Source organism: Sinohyriopsis cumingii, chromosome 6, assembly GCF_028554795.1.
Source record: "Sinohyriopsis cumingii isolate HCF-2022 chromosome 6, ASM2855479v2, whole genome shotgun sequence".
Lineage (NCBI taxonomy): Eukaryota > Metazoa > Mollusca > Bivalvia > Unionida > Unionidae > Sinohyriopsis > Sinohyriopsis cumingii.
In genome coordinates this window covers 79,352,124-79,373,491 of record NC_142966.1, presented here as the reverse complement: position 1 = coordinate 79,373,491, position 21,368 = coordinate 79,352,124, and the positions used below count along the sequence as shown (strand labels likewise).

Below are 21,368 nucleotides of genomic sequence, written 5' to 3'. Positions count from 1 at the left end.
AGGAAATCATCTTATCAGTATAATATATATATATATATATGTATATATATATATATATATATATATATATATATATATATATATATATATATATTTATATATATATATATATATATATATATATATATATATATATATATATATATATATATATATATAGTACATAAAGGAGATTTATTGTAAAGTACTTTGCTGACAAAATGTCAGACTTCTTCTATCGCTAGACCTACATGTAACCAGCAGTTTTTTTTTATTATTACTGCTACAAAATAGTATAAAACCTGCTTGATACCTTTGGATATGAAATTAATGTAGGAGTAGAAAAGATTAATACAAATTTATACTTGTATCTTCACATATGAGATGTAATTGCTTTCTGTTTGAAGAATAAGACCCCACCCACCCAGTAATAATTTAAAAGAAACTTTTGAAGTTTTAAGGTTACTCACAGCTCAGGCTGTTGTAGCATCCATACCCTGTGCATAAATATCTTCATTTGTCTGTGTTTTTATTGCTATTTTACACTATTTACAAAATAAGTTAATAGTGTTATGCCAAAAACTGCCAGCACAATCCAACTATGCAATATAGCAACTGCAAAATAAATAAATAAATTAAAATAACAAGTATATACAGTAAATATATTTAACTTTCCACAGGAAAGATTAGAGAAAATAAATATTTTATGTAAACTTTCAGTCATAAAAACAATATTTTTTGATGAATTAGTCTAAACAAATTCTAATACAAGTAGGCATTTAAAAGGAATAAATACCTGGATTGTCTTGTTACAGTGTCCTTATAGATTTCTTTTTCATTTTCACAATAAAATATGAATAATAACAAACTTTACACATAATATGGCTTTTGTATTGGACATACTCTTATAATTGTAAATTCTGAGTCATTAAAGCTGCAAATTCTGGATTGGCCAAGGCACATTTCCCCAAAAGTTTCATTTATATACACATACATTTGTAAATTATGCCTCAACAGCCTGGTTATATTCTCTAGTGACTCTGCTTCATTAATTAGGCAAAAAAAACTTTCCATTACTGGATTTATTTTCAATATATACACTGTACAAAAAATGCTCACTTTTTGGATGATTCATTTTTTTTTTTGCAGGCAATAAAATAAGTAGTTTGGTTTTGCTATGAGCAAAAACCATGATAAGGAGTATACTTTATTTGCTAATTTGTTATTTCTGATGCTTTGACCTTCTCAAAAATACATTTTTATGAACCCGAGATGAAATTTTAAATTTGGCCTGTTATCCCTACTTAAACAGAGAAAACCACACGGGGGTAGGGGGCGGGTTAAGGAACTGGGCTGTTTACTGACTGAATCCTCATTTTACAATCATGTCAATAATAACTTTTAATGACACACTTTTTCTAATGAAGTTGTTCATTATTCTTTTTAAATAACATTTATTTTCAAAATGTCCAACACGTGAAAGATTGTCCCAACTGGTTTCAACAACCATCATATGTACGCGAAAAATCTGTATTATGTCACTGCTTTTTGTTTTCTTGATGAGTCTGGTTCCCAGAGTGGTATTTAATAGTGTCCTTCCAAATAGGGAGTCAAAAGAGCAGGGAACTAGACTAACAGTTGATACACCACCAAACAAGATTCGTTGTTTTCAAAAACAAGCAACATTTATTTCATGAGACATTATCATCTACGTAGAAACTCAATTTTTGTTTTGTTCAATTAGTACAATATTGATGTCATGATTTCATTGGAAGTAATAATGAAACTTCTTATCATCCCTGAGGATATCTCCAAGTGCCAGTTCAAGAATGATTCTGAAACTTGCTTGCCCACAATGGTCCATATCTGTGAAACCATGCTCTTTATTTTACAAAGTATTCATTTCGATTGGTTGCCTTGCTATCTTTGATCACAATTATGAATGAGTCGGTTAATTTAAGGTAGTTTATGTTACATACACAATAAGATTTATAACAGTGTTTGATTGAAAAGACATAATGTGATAATACAAAAGAGGCCAGCTTTGAATTCAGTGCAACAATAAAACAAATACTTCTGCAAGTCAGTAGTATCAAAACACAGTCGGCACTTATTTAGGTTCACAGAGAAACGCTCGCGGACATTGCTGTTACAGTAGATTGATGCATTTTATGTTTAATTACAAGAGGACACATTGCATTTATGATGATTACACTTAAAAGGAACTAAAGATAGAACTAGAACACAAATTTCAATAGAAATTATTTTTTTAATTTGTATTTGTTTGATAAAGTACTGCCTCCACTCGGCATGACATTTTCATTGATCAAAATTTCCATACATATTGTTAATTGTGGTGTACTAGAAATGGTGTTTGGAAAGAAAATGTAAAAAATCGAATGACCTATTTTAAAATTTGATATTTCATAATGCTGATTAAAATTTCCAGTCCTATATACTGCTTTTGACGATAAAACAAGCAAAGTTTCCGTTACTAATTTTGATTGTGGTTTTTTTCAAGTTCAACAAATAGGGATCAATTTTTGGGGTATTTTCTGGTTTAAAAAAAGGGATCCATGCCTCACTCCACATTATAAGTGGGTTCACGAGTTATCAGGGCTCGAGTTGTCGAGGGAATGGTGTAATCAAGATTTTTTTCTATTCAGATGTAACAAAGATGAGACACACTGTGTTTTGTTAGTGCAGATTTAGATCTTGAAAGTTTTTGAGGCAACACAAGAAAACAAGTGATGATGTGGAACCCTCTCTGTTTCACATGTATTCTTACAATGCTGTGTCACCCATCTCTGACTTGCTAAATCCATAATATTGTTGGTGATGAAGTAAACCCCCAGAAAAGTCATACCCGTGTCTCAATATGGTTACATAGGCAAGACATTAGTCACTATAAGGCATATGAAGGTTTACACAGTTTTTATGGAAATTCTAACCACCTTTCAGCATTGATCCACCACTAATATTTCCATTTCCTCCAATACTGGTGTTGTATCCTTGACCACCATCTGGCCTCTGGCCTTGACTTAAAGCATCAGAACTCGGTGTTGATCGAGAGGCAGAGGTTGAGGTTGAGCTTAGAACAGATGGTATGCTAGATGATCCCTGTGTGGTACAGGTACAACACAATTAAATATTTTACCTCACTGTGGACAGAATTACCCAACAATTTTAAAGCAGAAAATCTCACAAATATCCGGTATGCACAGTGACATGGTTACATTCGTATTGTTTATGCTATTAAATGCAGCATGTCATAAAAGAGAATTCAACGTTCTCTGTTCTATACTTTACTAAGGGATTTTATTACCAGGCTATATTCTGTACTAGTAACAAGACTGTAGGCAGGAAATCCTGGGTGATACTAAACACTGTGTTATCGGCGTTTCTTATTTTACTATGGGCTTTAATCACCATCCTATATTCTATTGTTTTAAAAGACTGTAGGCAAAGAATCATACATTCTACTGAACACTGTGTTGAGCTGGCAAGCCTTGCTATGATACAATCTGTCCTGTCATTATGACTTTCCATTAAAAAAAATGTAAATCAGGGAAATCATTTTTTTAACAAGAAAAAAATAAACAATATAACATCGTGTCATGGAGGTAAAGTCCATTTCAAGATAAGAATTTTTATAATGTGGACAGGCAAACTGAATTCAATTATAAGTTACATGCATTTAATGATGAGTAAAGTTTGAGCTCCTATAATTCAGTGAGATTATTCTTGTCGGACACATATTCATATACAAACCTGGTTACTGAAATAATAATCTCAAACAGTAGTTTTGATGAAATTATTTAATACGTAATGAAGCAAATTCATTTGCATGGATGCATACAACATCTATCACTGCATTTGTACTTAAACATGTCTCATGTATTAAATGGTTATAGTCATATCTTTGGCTGATTTTGGATGGGCGTCAAAGAACTCTGTTGTTTCATGTCACCTGCGTGCCACTGTTAATGGTGACATTAATTCTGATGATGGTATTGGTTTTCTTGCAGAGAGGGACCAAAGCATCAGAACCAGCAAGTCTGCTGGGAACAGGTAGGCTCTTGAGGGAACCTTCAGCAGACAAGGAGTTATGGGCCATTGGTGGTGGCTCCTTGGCCATTTGACTTGACTGGAACCAGAATTACGTCATGATATTGTCATATGGATGCCACAAGTAACATAAGTTCCATTGTTAAATCAATATTCAATATTACCATATGAATGAAGTCAATAATTTAGTATCGCCATGTGAGTGAAAATCATGTGTGTATACATATAAATATATGCTACTTTTGAATGAAACGTTCTTCATATTTTTGTACAAATTCTATGCTTTGATCACACTTGGTGACAGAATCATACCTTATTCACAGTTGTGTAAATCCTCTACTTTGATACTCTTGTGGTAGGTGAGACATTGTTCACTTTTTGGTTTAAATTTTAAACATTGACCATCCTTGGTAAATGATCCAATTATATTAATTATATTTGTTTACAATTCCAGATACTGAAGATATTTGAATATTCACTGAAGTTACAGGTTATGATAAGTTCCCATTAGGAACAATATCATTTCCTTTCCTTATTTCAGTTGTTTAACTCAGTGTGCATCATCCTGTTAAATCCATTAATGAAGTTTATGCCCATGAGCATGACATTGAGCAGCAGGGGGGGCGAATCCGACATTTTGTCCAAACGTCATTTGGCTTAATTAGTACTTTCTGCACTCAGCGGATCCGGTGTCATCGGCGCCCGGTAAAAAAAAAAGACGACATCGTCGTCGGGGATCGTCCAATCGTCATTTGGTTTAATTGATACCTTCTGCGCGTCGATCCCGGCGGCGTCAGCGTCCGGTAAGCACATCGACGACCGCGTCGATGTCATCGCCCCCCCCTGCTGCTATGATTTAACCGAATATTTGGTCAAGTCCGATACGATATCGTGTCCAAGGATCATGTAAATTTATCGTTACAAATCCATGTGGGGTCGACCGAGCATGACTAAAAAAGTTTCGAAAAACATTAAAGTCCATGTCACCGCCGCACCATGTCTGCCAAATATTTCGTAGCGTGTGTGTATCAACGCCGTTGAATACAGCAAGAATATTACAGTTGTCTCTGATTACTTTTGGAATCTGAGTATACCGTTGAGTGACATATATCACGTCAGTGTTTTTATGCCTGCCTCTGGAAAATATCCTAGCTGGGTTCTTTTGATTGTCTAACATAACATCATCGTACACGACTAAATTGTTAACGTCGCCATCAATATCATCAATACCCGGTGCATCACTGATATCTGTAATAAACTCGATGACATTTTTTTTAGCGATCGCTGATGCATTCTCGTTGAAATCTTTCAACACCTCGTAGCATCGTTGATCATCCACGCTAGGGGCGATTAAATACAACTTATCCACTTCATCCATCTCATTATTAAATTGAGTAACAATTGCGTCTTGCCGGATCCAGATGGTCCGATGATAATCATCCGGATCGAGTTTGGTAACGCTGCAACATGCTTAACTGGTTCTCTTGTTTTAGTCGCTGAAAAGTCAATTATATTCATGTCTCTATACATAAATTATGGATCTATATTGTGTAAAGTGTAGAGTGCGTACTGGCACAAATGATATGACAACCGTTACAACAAGAAATAACAGATCGGCGCTTACTGGCAAGTGTGTACAATGCGGTACAAAGAAATTTAGATTTATTTCTATTAAACCCGGGGATGTTTTAAAAAAGAGCGAGGAGGTGATATTGCAGCCAAGTTATCAAAACTCCCCGGAACCCCGTGGGCAAAGTATCCAGGAGAAAAGCACCTTCCAGGATATAACTACTGTGGCCCCGGAACGCGATTAGATATCAGACTCGATGATCAAAATCAGCCCAAACCCGGTGAGTATCCAATAAACGCTATCGATAAGGCGTGTCATGTTCATGATGTTGCTTACAAAAGTAGCGATCTGCAACAGCGTCATATCGCGGACGTAAAATTAATTCACGCGTTAAATGCTATTCCTGATAAATCCTTCAAAGAAAAATTGGCCTCATGGTTGGTAAAATCGGCTATGAAAGGTAAATTAATGGTGGGCGCTGGTAATTAAAAACGCTAGCGTTTATAATAACAACATGGAATCCATCTATTATTCTCCGAGAGGATACTGGAAGGGGAAGGCCGCAATTGGTAAGCTTGCAAGCGCTGCAAAAGTAACGAGGGCCACTGCGGCTAATTGGTTATCCAAACAGGCTATATGGCAAATCTATCTACCACCGCCTAAACAAATCAACTTCTCGCGCTTTGATGTCAGCGTACCTAATGAAGTTCATCAGGCTGATATACTATTTCTGCCGCATGACAACGGTTACAAATACGCGCTAACCGTAGTTGATGTTGCGAGTCGATACAAACAAGCGGAGCCGTTAAAAACAAAGTCAGCAACTGAAGTAGCCGCTGCGTTTGAGTGGATTTATCAAAGAGGTCCTCTGCGCTGGCCAAATCTATTACAAGTTGATCCCGGTAGTGAATTTCGCGGCGCTGTTTTATCAACGCTGAAACATCATAGCGTCGCGGTACGACGAGGTCATACTGCGCTACATCGTGATCAGGCAATTGTTGAACGATTCAATCGGACTCTTGCTGAACGGTTATTTGGATATCAATACGCGAAGGAATTCATCCAAGAAAAACGATCTCGTGAATGGGTCAAAAGGTTGCCAGGCGTAATTGCCGCGTTAAATAACGAGATTACCCGAGCAATCAACATGAAGCCCAGCGACGCGATTAAATACGAGTATATACCCAAAGGATCAAAAATAGATAGCGTTTCCAAGCCGATTCTCGGCGATGTCACTGTTAGATATCTGTATGAACCAGGAGAGCTTGAAGGCGGTAAAAAAAGAGCTACTGATCCTATCTGGAGTGTTACCACACATAACATATCAACGATAACACGATCAACTGGTAGACCACCGATCTATAGACTGGATCCAACTGCCCCACAGCGGGGGTTTATACGCGAGCAACTACAAGTGATACCTGACGATACTCAATTGCCCCCGCGTGGTCTTAACTAGCGCCGTTACGTCTATTGCACTCAAGACAAGTCAACCTCACATTGTTTTTGACATGACCGAGACTGTTATCGATTCTGTCCACGGTAAATTGGCGAGCGTCTTTATCCGAATAGCGCCAACTCATTATACAATTGCAACTCGCGCAGTGATTATTCTGTTGTTGTCGTAACGCAATTATTAATTCGGCATCAATATCAAAACGCCGTTGTTTTTTTTTATCCTGTTGGCGGTAACCCGAGAGTTTTCTATCAATGACACTTGCATCGATGGTGACTCCGTCACTGACTTCGTCAACAACAATTCTTCGAAGCTGATTTATTCTCCGTACTCGGGACACTGCAAGATAGACTAGATTCGACCATTCGATGCGATTATCAACTATCCAAACAATTGTGTCCGTGATGGTTAGTCCCTGCGAGGAATGTATTGTTGTTGCGTATCCTAGCGTCCACTGGGATTTATCAGCACGTAGCGCGTCCTCGACGACGCTGATATCAACGAGCACAATATCATTCAGCACGAGAATTTGTTTTTTTGTCCCTGACGCTGTCGGGGCCGGGATTTCAACTTCAATGTTCTGCCGCCGTGTATCCGCGGGTCTATAACATAACGGCACTGGGCGCATTGGAAACTTTTCCTTATGCAACGTAAACAACTTCCGCTGAAGTGTGTCTCTGACTATCTTTCTGCTCGCTACAATCAAATCGTTTGGTCTCCATGTTTCCCAGAATTCATTTAACGGCGTTTCCGGAATCACCTCGCGGATTATTTCACACTGAATTCTATCCAGCTGTAATCTGATTAATTTTTTAACCTCGCGCAGTTGTTCATCAAGTGCCTGGTAATCAGTATCGGTTTCTTCATAATAGTCCACAAAACCCTTTAACCAATCATGTGGACCCTCGCCGACAAATGGTGGTGGTTGGCCATGATCCCCACACATGATTACCGCTGTATTCGCGAGCAGCAACCAATCAAGAAACATTTGTAAAACATCTAACGAAACAGTACATATCTCATCCCAGATGATAACCTCAGGAATAAATTTTTCACCCATTCGATCAGGAGTCCACTCACCGCCGCTGTATCGAAAAAAGCTGTGATAAGTAACGGCGTCAACATTTCGTTGTTTTATTTCTCGCGCTAGTCTATGGGTCGGTGTAAGCACGATTATACTTGCCCGCGTTCGAAATAATTCAATTGCCCGAGTCGTCTTTCCTGACCCGCCACAGCTGCTTAAATAAACCGTCTTGTGTCTACAAATTGGATCAGAACACGGTGGTGCATTAGACCATTCCGATAATTTATCACTGCGTAAGTAGTTGTTCTCAACGGTGACATCTGCTGACGGGGAATAATCGCGTCGTATTTCATTTTTAATTCTCCATGTACCCCAACTCTCGTCCGGACTAGTAAACCCGGCTACGTTTTCCTTGTACACTACGTCTATATAAAATGAATCAACGGCTACTCTAACTGCGGTGTCGGGGAATCTATTTATCATCGAGAATAAATTGATAGCGGCGTAACCCAGCATAGACGCCCTCAAATGCGGGTATGCTGGGCTGTCTCCATCGCTGTAGGTAACAACTGTACCCAACTTTGTTCCATTGGACAAGAAAGCTGTTTCGCAGTTCACGTATCTATTTTTCGCCACTGCGTCCTTGATTACGAAATCATATTCTGCGTCATCTATAATCAGCCGTGAGCAATATCGTTTGTAATCGCAGTTTTTTCCACCTTGTGTGAACTTACCGATTATTCTTCTACCGAGATCTTTTGCCTCGCGGTTTCGTTGGTTGAATATCCTTCTGGACCATTCGACGATATATTCCTCGTCGGCATCGATGTGTTTTTTGGACTCGTCAATTATGCTATCTAGACGCTCCAGTTTTGGTAACCAGACTTCAGTCTGTGCCCGGTATGATATAATCGCGTCACTGACAATCAACGAAATTAGCATGCTACAATCAATCATATACCGTAGCAGCGCTATTGGCAACCACTTCTTTTCAGCCATGTGCCTACCGATCCAAATATAGCAACAGCGATGAAGTCCTGCCGCGAACTCAAATGATACTACGCGAGCGAATCCGGTTAAATCAAAATCAGGCAGTGGTCCATTAATAGCAACACGAGTCATTTCATGTCTGGGGTGTCCAAATCGTCTAAAGTAGTCAGCGGCGGATCCATACCCGAGAAAACTCGCTGGATAACAGGCAACCATATCAACCGAGATCATAGCGTCGCGGTTGTATTCAGTGTTCCATAGTCCACCGTGATAATACTCCAAACAACTGGATTGTACATCCGGTAGAAATTCCTTGCGCGTTGGGCTCCACGCATTTTTCCTTGCTGCAACATGAGCCGCAACCGATGAAATCGTAAAACAATTTGTTAGCAGTTGTTCATCATGCTCTTCAAATTCCATGGCGGTTTTTTTCATCCTGTTGTGAAATGCTTCAGTGCGATATAATTCACCGTTTGGTCTTACAAACTGATCAAAGGTATCAGCGCTGCGAAGTAACCACACTGATACAGGGTCGTTTTTACACAAGTAGGCAATAGCATCAAATAGTTTCCTCTCCGCGAGAAAACCATCCTTGGAGAATTCTTCGGGTATATACTTTACTGTTCTATCCCGTGGAAATATTGTGATCGCGGGCGTCCATGCGTGTTCGTTATGATCAATAATTTTGATTGGGGCCCCATTTGATTTATACTTCGATTCGTATAATACTTCACCGGTTATCGTTGTAACGGTTATTGGAAATCTCAGCGATGTTTCTAATCTCGCTATGTCGCTGATGGTTGCTCCATGCTCTTTTACGGTTAGTTCCCACTGGTTGATTTTGCTACGTCGTAAATCAGTCAATTTGTTTCCTCGACACGCATTTGTAAAATGCTCTATTACTCGTTCTGCTACACAATTTATCCCCGTTGACTGTTTCATTGGTTTCAGTTTTCCGATATCAGGTTTCTTATTTAACGGGTATATTCCATAAACAACTGCTGTTTCAGGATACGCTCGTTCATAGTATGGTCTGTCAATTCCGGTTAACAGCCCCGGCTTGGAGTCGCGGCTAATAATGACTGTTTTCTTGTCGCTGAGAACTGGTTCAAATTTATCACGTATGATCCAATCACCTGATTCCACCCGGACAATGAATTTTACTCTGAAGAAATACCTTTTACCGTCAAGTTGTGATATTATCGTTGCTGCGCGGTTGTCGTTCATGGTAGCATCAACAACGCCATCAATTCGAAATGCTGACCAACTATGAGATGCACCATCACGCTTGAATTCACTGATACAATCGCGTATTTTACTCAACAGGGTTCTATCGTTTATTAACGCTTTTGGTGTGTCCTTGAGGACTCTATCGAGACTGAACTTAATATTTTTCCAGGGCTTAATTGCTGCCAATCTCTCGAACTCATCCATATAATTAAAACAAGTATTTAAATGAAAGAATATAGTATAATGAATCACTGCAAATGGTTGATGATTGGGTCGACAACCCCGTGCAATAAATCATGTAGAGGTGAATTCTGCGGGTATCATTTACAAAGCGTTCGTAATGGTTCTCTTGGCCCCCTTCCGTGCTTGGTTTGCCACGTCGGTGTAAGAGGAAAATCGCAGTTGTGTATTAATTGTGGCGGAAAGCGATACAGAGAGTTAAAACGCTATTATGACAAGCGAATTAAAAACGCCGTCATTGACCCTACCGCTGACTTCGTCATCAAAACCCCCCAAGACTACGTTGAAAGATTCATAATTAAACCAAATAATAAATTAGACAAGTAGTATTATTATATAAATGGACCAAGAGTTCAGACCTCACCCCTTGCTCGTCAATTACGAGGCATCTCGCGATGGCATTGTTAGAAATTGTAGACTGAAGAAGCCGGTTGGATGGAAAAATAATCAGGGGTATTTGATGTTTGGTGCCGGAAAGAAGAAGTACTATGTTCATAGGGCGGTATTTGAGGTATTCAACGGATTAATCGAGAATGGACTTGTGATTGATCATATTAATAATAATAAGACTGATAATTCTCTTATAAACTTGCAAGCTATCTCGCAAAGTCAGAATGCCAAAAAAGGCCAAACTGGTAAATACCCAAAGAAAGCAAGGGGTGTCAAATCGTTTGATACAACAACGCACGAAGAAAAAACATTTCACTCCATGAATGCGGCAGGAAAATATTTTGACATTTGTATAACCTCAGTACGATTTGTTGCAGAAGGAATACAGAATTCAGCGATCTCAAAAAAGACTGGGCACAGAATTCGATTTTCATATATAACAGAAATTAGCGAGTGACGAAGTCACCGTGACAAGGCCACCGGCGCCTATGGCGCTGACGAAGTCGCCATGACAGTGCGAACGCTACAACAAATCGTCTGTTCCGGAAGAAAACAAAGTATTCAGTATTGTTGAACACCTCGGGATTGATACACGGGGTTTCATTTTTTTTTATTTAAAAACAAGATGTTTTATAGGAATAATGAATATCGAAGACATCAATAATATATTAGCCGAGATTTCAAAATTAAAAAATCAAGGAATTGAATTATCTGATGGTCTCGACAGTGAAAAAATATTATCCGATTATGAGATTATTAACAAGCAATCAAAACGGGGACGTTTTACCCTGGCCCGCGAGTACTTTTTTATAAAACGATTACAACATACGATCAATGAAAACTTGTACCACAATGACGCAAATGCATTCATTGGACTATTCACTGCCGTTGAAATAATACGAAAAAAACTCGGACGTGTTTATGAACGACGCCGGGAGATTTCTAGTAAGATCAAAAACATTAGAAGGATTATAGACGAAAACTCCGGCGAGAAATTAGAAATTGCTTCGCAATTGCAATAATGGTAGGCGAATCACTTACTACTCGGCTAGCCAGAGAGCGGCTAGCGGCGCTTAAAAAGTTCATACCGTTACGAGACAGGGTCCGAGAGCAACTTCAAACGCGGCAGCAACTACAAACCGATTTTACTGTTGGAAGCGAACAACTCTTTGCCCCGGTAACTAAAGCGACCAAAGATGTTACGGCGGCAACTGTACCCGTCCTCGATGCGCTTGAAAAGATAGCGGCTCAGACCGAACAAACAAAAAGGTCTTTAGAAACACTCCCTGCAAAAATAGCGGCTGCTACAACACGGAGGCCACCACCACTCGCTATAATGGACCCACAAGAACCTTATGTTACAATGGCCGACGAAGAAGAACTAGGTGCTACCGCAAGAGAACCAGAAGAAGAAATACCGGAAGAAACACCGGAAGAAACACCGGAAGAAAAAGAGAAAAGGGGGAATATACCCCGTAATGTACTTAAGAAGAGCACAATAGATCAAATTAGAGGCTTCAGCAGCAGGGGGGAAGAATTAATTGATTTTACTGCCTCCAATTTTGCTAAGAGCATACGAGATAAGGAGCATATCAATAGCGGTTACGAGAAAAGTATAAAGACGTTAAAGGATTGGACAAGAATAGTGTATTTAGCGAGTAAACACGAGAATGCATTATCACATCGTGGTGATCCCGATTACGATGCATTCCATAAAGAAGTTGAAAAAAGGGTAAAACTAAAAAAAGGAAAAGGATACTCTGTTGGTAAAGAATCCTACGGCGTTACCTGTCCTAACAGTGTTCTCAGTGATATATCATGGCTAGAGGTACTAATCGGAGGAAAACGAGCCGGAAATAACTCTCCGGAAATAATCAATGAGGCCGCTGATATTTGCAAGCGGTTATTTACGGGCGGTATCATGGACGTTAGTGCGTATCGAACGCTCATAGACGAACTCGTGGATGATTAAAAAAATCGTTTTTGTTAATTCTGACCGTTTTTGTTAATTTTTTGACCGTTTTTTTGTCGTTTTTTGCCATTTTTTGACCGTTTTTGACCGTTTTTCGAGGGCAAAAACCCCGGGAAATCATTTAGAGAAAATCGATGTTTTTGCTGAAAAATCGAAAAAAAACGACTATAGGCAACAAAAAATGACCAAAAATGACTAGAAATCAAGAAAAAACCGGAAAAAAACCGGATTTTTATCGAGGGCAAAAACCCAAGGAAATTTTGATAAAATTTATTCCGGTTTTCCACAGGAGGAAATGTCAGAATAATTATTCATAAGAACTATGACAGTTCCCCCATCGATGGAAACTGGTCAGAGTAAAAAATGTTTTACAAAACTAACCCGCCACACATGTCAACCGTTTGCAAAATTATATAATATTGTAAATCCGCGTCAATTTTGACCGTTTTTGGTCGTTTTTTGACCGTTTTTGGTCGTTTTCTGACCGTTTTTGGTCGTTTTTGACCGTTTTTCGAGGGCAAAAACCCCAGGAAATCATTTAGAGAAAATCGATGTTTTTGCTGAAAAATCGAAAAAAAACGACTATAGGCAACAAAAAATGACCAAAAATGACTAGAAATCAAGAAAAAACCGGAAAAAAACCGGATTTTTATCGAGGGTAAAAACCCAAGGAAATTTTGATAAAATTTATTCCGGTTTTCCACACGGCAGTGGGAAAGGGGGGGGGGATCAATCACTGGTGATCACAATCACTAATTGAAAAACCGGTGTTTTTATAATAAAGATGATCATACACTACAACCACGATAAACCAGTACTCGTCTACGTGGTAAACTCGCGATTGCCTGTTTACCGCGCGTACTATGGAGACGGTCTCGGTAGCACCATTGCGGGGTTATTTACAAGAATGGCTCCAAAAGTAGCGCCGTTAGCCAAACAATTAGGAATGAAGGCTATTGATGTTATTCGTGATAAGGGTATTAGTGCTATTGGAGACGTTGCCGGAAAGGCGCTTTCAGCCGCGCGGGACAAACTAATGTCGTTGGTGAGGAGAAAAAAACAGAAACCACCGGTGATGCCATCAACGACAGTGATGCCTGCAAATGTCAGTAAAGTAATAAATAACGCCGTGGAAGAAAAACTAGAGTCGTTGGCGGCTCAGTCGTCCACCAACGCGCCCATAAACGCAATAGCGGGGGAGTGGTCTTAAACAGAATTCAAAGAATTTACGACGAAAAAATCGCAATTGAAAACATCAACATGATAAATAATAAAATGTTTGCGCGAACCGCTGATCCCGCGTTTGATATAGATGCCCCAGTGCGCAGGGATGATTCTGTCCGTGATTATCAATATTATTCTTATTATGCAGCGCAACCGGACCTACGATCGCGAATTGAACTTCAAGTCCAAGATACCAGTAAATATTTTCTGCCGTGTGAAGCATTTATCGAAATTGAGGGAGAACTCGTGACAAATGCCGCCGATAATGCACCATACGCAGATGACGATCGTGTTCGAGTTGGCTTCGTTAACAACGGTATCATGGCGTTATTTGAGAGTGCCAGATATCTTATTGACGGGCGAGAAATTGAATCAATAGAACGCGAGGTTGATGTTGCAACAACGATAATTGGGTTAGCGAGATACTCGGATGATTATACAAGATCGACGGGCCCATCTATGATGTTTGCAAAGGACACCACCGATAACGCTGATCATTTTCAGTACATCAACGTGCTGGTGGAAAGAGATACCGCAACTGACCCACAGGCTGAAGCAAATAACCCAGACCGCAGACCAAGACCAGGCGCTAATTTCAATATTATAAAGAGTATCAACAATGATTACAATATGGGATTCGCAGCACGAATATTGATGCTAAAAAGACCACGCCGACAGTTTTCATGCGCGATTCCACTCCATCACATATTTGGATTCTGCAGAAATGTTAGAAAAGTCATCTATGGGGCTAAACATACAATCGCGCTGACGCGAAGGGGCGATGATAACAATGCAATATGGCGTGCTGCTGGCGTCGCTGCCGGTAAGGTTGTTTTAACTAAAATGGCATTGTGGATGCCGGTGCTGACTCCATCAGTTACCACGGAAGCACGATTGTTAGCATTTATGGAACAGGGAGGAAAATCGTTGTTGAGTTGGCTAGCGGTAACAACTGATGCTAAAGAGGATAACGTCGCCGATACGTTTACATGGCACTTGGCGTCAAAACAGGGTGTTTCAGCCCCGCGTCATATATTCATAGCGCTACAGAATAGGGAACGATTGGGTAATCAAGAACGCAGCCATATGATATTTGATCAATTAGGAGTCAGGGATGTTTCGCTGAGAATAAACGGACAACAGGAACCATCCGAGGATATACAGCTTAATTACGGCGACAACCATATCGCACGTGTGTATCATCGATTGCTGTCATATATGGGTCGTGATCAAAACGTCGACACTGGTTTGCAAATATCGCAACTTGATTTTAAAAACCTGTATCCGATTTATTATTTTTCGTTGGAGCATCTTGATTTAACGAGACAATCCGTCGTTGATATACACTTCCGAGCTCGTATAGCCCCGGGTGGTGCCAATTATAGAGCGGTTGCTGTCATTCTCAGCGATAAATCAATGCTGCTAGAAGGCGTTGGTGGACGAATGAGAATCGTTGATGCGCCAGTGGAAAACATGTAATTGAAAGCACAAACACGTTTACAATAAAATGTCGTATAGTGTCGTCAGTGTAGAGTTGACTGATGGTCAAGTCAAGAAATTACGATCAAAGTCGGCTAAGCAATGCGGGACCACAATAACGCTGAAGCCATCGCAGATGGCGGGTGGTAATCATAAGATATCGTTGACGGCGCGTCAAATAAAACATTTCAATAATGCGATGAAGAATAAAAAGGGCGTTCAAATAGATTTTTCAGCCGCAGCAATCAAAAACATGGAAAAGACCGGCGGGATATTTCCGCTGTTAGCCGCGATTCCGGCATTGATTGCCACGGCGGCCCCAGCAGTGGCTAAGGCGACTGCGTTAGGGGCCGTTGGTACCGCGGCGGGGATGGCACTGAAGAAGGCAACCGGGAAAGGCTATAAAAAAAAACGATCCGTGGCCGGAAAGGGTCTAAGACTACCGGGAACCCCGTATTCATGGTACTCGGGAAAGGGTCTAAGACTACCGGGAACCGTTTATTGACCCGGGGGTCAATGACTCCTATGTCTAATTTTGATTTAATAGACGCCGCGAACGCGCTAGCGATAAAAAACTTCAGGGGTGTTTTTATGAGGGATCAATTACCGGCGGCACCAAGGAATATTGAAACAGGCATAATTAACCTCGATGGGTCCTCCGGAGCGGGGACTCATTGGGTTGCGTACGCGATTGATCCGCGTGCGATCGTCTATTTTGATTCATACGGGTTAGCCCCGCCGAACGAGTTCATGCGGTATATCCGGACGTGTTCAGCCCGGGTTTTTTATTCCACGCTGCCAACACAGCAGTTAAGCGACCCACCGATATGCGGCCGTGAGGTATTGAACGTACTCGCGGCGATTTCATCATCGCGAAAACCACCTCATGTGGTTGTAAACGAATACACTAGTGGGGTCGTAGAGGCCCGGCGGGTTAATTAGAAACGCCGTTTTTTTTTACAATAACGATGATTGATATTTGGGGACGACCGGTTTCGGCGCTGAAAGAATCCACGGAAACGCTCGCCACCGATGACATAAAAAAACTAATCGAGGATGAAATCGCTGATACGTTGAATTTAACAAGTGTTGACCCAGGCGAAATAGTTGTATTTCAAGACCGCCAGGGTAAATTGAAATCCAGTAATGTGTCGCTGGATGACGTTTTAATACGACAGCGTGATGCCGCCGAGGACGCTATCGCGTTGTATACCGGCGACGGACGACTCAAACCGGGTGAACATATATCGACGATAACATTAATCCGAGACGGTTTTACAACGCTGTCGGGCCAATTTACCTCGGTACGGAAAAATGTTAACAGGATCGATGACAACTTTGATAAATTCTTTGGTAAAAAAAATACCAAACCGGATGAGATTACAACAACTATAAATGATATCACTGCGTATGGACAGGAAATAAAAACAATCAAAACTGATGTTGCAGCGAACAAAAAAAATGTAGACGCGAATGGACAGGAAATAAAAACAATCAAAACTCATGTTGCAGAGAACAAGAGGAATATAGACGCGCATACAGGGGAAATAAGAACAATCAAAACTGATGTTGCAGCGAACAAAGGGAATATAGACGCGTATAGAGGGGAAATAAGAACAATCAAAACTGATGTTGCAACGAACAAAAGAAATACAGACGCGAATACAGGGGAAATAGGAACGATCAAAACTGATGTTGCAACGAACAAAAGAAATACAGACGCGAATACAGGGGAAATAGGAACGATCAAAACTGATGTTGCAGCGAACAAAAAAAGTATAGACGCGTATGAAGGGGAAATAAAAACAATCAAAACTGATGTTGCAGCGAACAAAAGAAATATGGACGCGCATACAGGGGAAATAGGAACGATCAAAACTGATGTTGCAGCGAACAAAAGAAATATAGACGCGCATACAGGGGAAATAGGAACGATCAAAACTGATATTGTAGCGAACAAAAAAGTATAGACGTGCATGAACAGAGAATAGGAACGATCAAAACTGATATTGTAGCGAACAAGAATAATATAGACGCGCATGGATGGAGAATAGAAACAGTCAAAACTGATGTTGCAGCGAACAAAAAAAGTATAGACGCGCATACAGGGGAAATAGAAACAATCAAAACTGATGTTGCAGCGAACAAAAGGAATATAGACGCGCATACAGGGGAAATAGAAACAGTCAAAACTGATGTTGCAGCGAACAAAAGGAATATAGACGCGCATACAGGGGAAATAGGAACGATCAAAACTGATGTTGCAGCGAACAAAAAAAGTATAGACGCGTATAGAGGGGAAATAAATACACTCATTACTAAGGTTGCAGCGAACAAAAAAGATGTGGACGCGCATATACAGGAAATAGATATACTCATTACTAGGGTTGCAGCGAACAAGAATAATATAGACGCGAGTCGGCGGGAAATAGAAATAATCAAAACTGATGTTGAAACGATTAAAGACGGACTACCGAGAGTAGCAGAGCAATTCGAAAAAATAAAAATCCCTCATGAGAACACCATCAACACAGTATACACAATTCGGCATGGATCATTCGATTGGACTCCTACACAGAATACAGTAAATATTACCGCAACTGTTAAGGGCATTTATCGATTGACATTGATTTCGGCGATGCAGTTCAGTATATCATCGTCGAGTTCATCCGGGTTTAACAATACAATATCAACAATCATTGACAAGGATACAATTGAACGGTTTATAATTAAGGCCGTTGATAGCAGTCTATTTAGGACAAACATCACATGGTATGCAGAATTTGCAGTTGATCTAAGTAAGTAATTGAAAACACTAGCTCTTTTAAAATAAAAATGACCACCAGGGTAATTGAATCAGAGGTATCACCGACGTCACATCAATATCGATTCGATACCGCAAAAGAATTCTCCGCGAATTTGAAAACGCTTTCCGAACAATACCGCGCAAAAATAAAAAAATACCGCGGAAAAATAACCACCATCGACGCGGTCGTGTACTCGGTGTCGGGTATAGTAGCCGGTACCGGTGTTATTTTATCCACGGTAACCACGATAGCCCCGATCGCTGTTCCAATCGCTATCTCCGCGATGACAACAATTGCTGGAGTCGCCAACGCAATCACTAAAAAGATATCATCGTGTTTTCAGAAAAAACTCGACGAGTATACAGTAAAACATCAAATAGTATCCGACGCGTACTCGAAATTATCCGGGTTGATCTCGTTATCGATTGATAATTTGTTCATATCCGATGTTGAATTCTCCACGATGGTCCAGTTGTATAGCTCCGCGATGTCAAAAATCGAGGATTTTTAACTGGAAGCCGGAACCACCTGGTTGTTAAAATTAGACACTAAAGACAACGAATAATAATAATGTCGCTGAACCCCGAAGGGTCTCAATTACTTCAGCGGATCGCGGAGAACACCACTCCGGTACAAACAAATATGATATCGATAACGTCAACGAAGCCAGAATTCAGTGTGAACTTCCCGTCGCCGGTTCCAGTGAAGGAAATAGCGCTGGCAAAATTGCGAGTATATCACAGTTGGCCTAATATCCGAGCGGACGCATTTAACGGACAACAACCTAATAACTCGCTGGTTTTTGCATGGACAAATAAGCCCGATGGGACCCCAGACTGGAATGAGGTTACAATACCAACCGGGTCATACCAAATAGAACAAATCAATAAGGAATTTCAACGCAGGATAAAATCGATCACAGGAAAAGAATCAAAAATCGCTATTACGGTTCATGAACCGACGTTATCGTCGACGATTGAAATAAGCACACCGGGGTATATGGTTGATATTTATAACAGTTCAATAAGAACCATACTAGGATGGCCTAAGAATCCACCCGCGGACGCCCCCCCCCCCCATCAACTATCCTCAGATACGATAACGGAGATGGTGGTAGGCATATTGCTCCACACAACGTAAATATTGCATCGGTGATAGCAATCAATCTGGTGTGTGATGTTATCGAAGGGAGTTACCAGGTGGATACCAAGCAATCAAATCAAGCTCAACAGGGGTATATCCTTTATTCGTTTTCACCAACAGCCCCTCCGGGGTTTTTTATCGTTGAGAGTCCGATTAATCCGGTCTATATGAGATGCCATAATCGGTTTTTAACGAGAATTAATTTTAGAATTACAGATCAGTCAAATAACCTAATTGATTTACAAGAGGAGGAGTTAGTGATCACTCTGTTTGTAAGATCATAGCAGCGGGGGGGGGGGGGGGGGCGATGACATCGACGCGGTCGTCGATGTGCTTACCGGACGCTGACGACGCTGGGGATCGGCGCGCAGAAGGTATTAATTAAACCAAATGACGTCCGGACAATTGTCGATTTGGCCCCTCGACGATGACAACGACGACGACGTCGTTTTTTTTTTACCAGGCGCTGACGACACCGGATCCGCTGAGTGCAGAAAGTACTAATTAAGCCAAATAACGTTTGGACAAAATGTCGGATTCGCCCCCCCTGCTGCTCATTGGATTTATTCATCATTTAATTACATTATAACTAAACATCTTATTTATGAAACAGTTTTCACTGTCTTCGTTAAAATCCAATTTCAACCCAGCTTCATCCTGTTACAATGGAAAGCTAATAAGTTTGGAGAGTTTTAGACTGGAGCTGACTTGGTGGTAAAGTCCTTCCATTTCCAATGAGAATGAGAACAAAACTGATGATTACATAGGTGAAAAGAAGGGAATTTGAAGTGTTCGACTTGGCGCAAAGAGCATTTATTAGTACAACAAATGTAAAAATATTTTCTTCAGTGATGCAAGTTTTATCCTTGTTAACATAGCAAGACTTAGGCACAAGATCACTCACCTAGCTGGCATCCATCTCAATGCCAAATGCTTGAGCAGTTTGCTAAGAAATCTTGGTCAGTAAAATATTTACTTTCTGTTGAAATTTTTTCCAGTGATGTTTTTTGCATCTGTCTCTAGTAAAACCTTCAAACATATCTAATGGCATTTGAGCATAATTTGTAAAATATTTATAAACCCCTACAAAAAGATGCTTTGTGTCAAAGTTAGTCAATTCTTATTAGTATTTGTTTTAAAGTTGTGCAAATGTTTTTCTACTTTTTTGTGGTATAACGTGTATAAATCTAACAGCCATTTTCTGACAAAATCCTGTCAGTAATGTTTGGTCAAATTCCTTGGAGTAAGTTTAAGAAGTCATTTAAAGGTTTTGCTATTTTAAGACATGTCTGATGGCAAACTGGCCTCCTTAATTTATTATTATTATTTGTTTATTATCTTTATGGCAGAGAGGTTCTCTGTAAAATTTGGTTAAATTCTATCAAGCAATTTTAGTGAAGAAAGGTTAAAAGGTTAATTAATTTTATTAATGCTGGTCATGTCTAATGGTAGATCAACATCAGTACAATATATATTGAAAGCCCTCCAGGTAGATGCCAAATCTGATCAAATTCAGTTGAATGGTCTTTAAGAAGAAGTTGCTTAAAAAGTTTTTCTATTTTTATTAGCAGCAGCCATATCCAATTATAGATTAGCATCTGTTATATAAATCTGAAAGTTTTCATACCAAGATGGTTTCTATAAAGTTTCTTTCTCATGTCATTTAAAGTCTTTTTTTTTTATATTTTGTCACAGTGGTGATGGTAGACTGGTATAATTTGTGGTTAAGATGAAATTCTGTCAATTTTGGACAAGTTCTATTCACCAATATTGGAAAACCAATTTTTTAAAATAAA

At 39.8% G+C, this 21,368-nt stretch overlaps 1 protein-coding gene across 1 annotated transcript in view; it reads right to left on the bottom strand.

Annotated features, from left to right (window-relative positions):
- LOC149797294 (uncharacterized) overlaps nt 1-21,368 on the bottom strand; it is an 88,567-nt gene that overhangs the window by 12,944 nt on the left and 54,255 nt on the right. Inside the window, exon 7 of the mRNA XM_089962012.1 lies at nt 2,934-3,099. Coding sequence (XP_089818138.1) covers nt 2,934-3,099 — 166 coding nt within the window. The remainder of the gene's footprint in view (nt 1-2,933; nt 3,100-21,368) is intronic.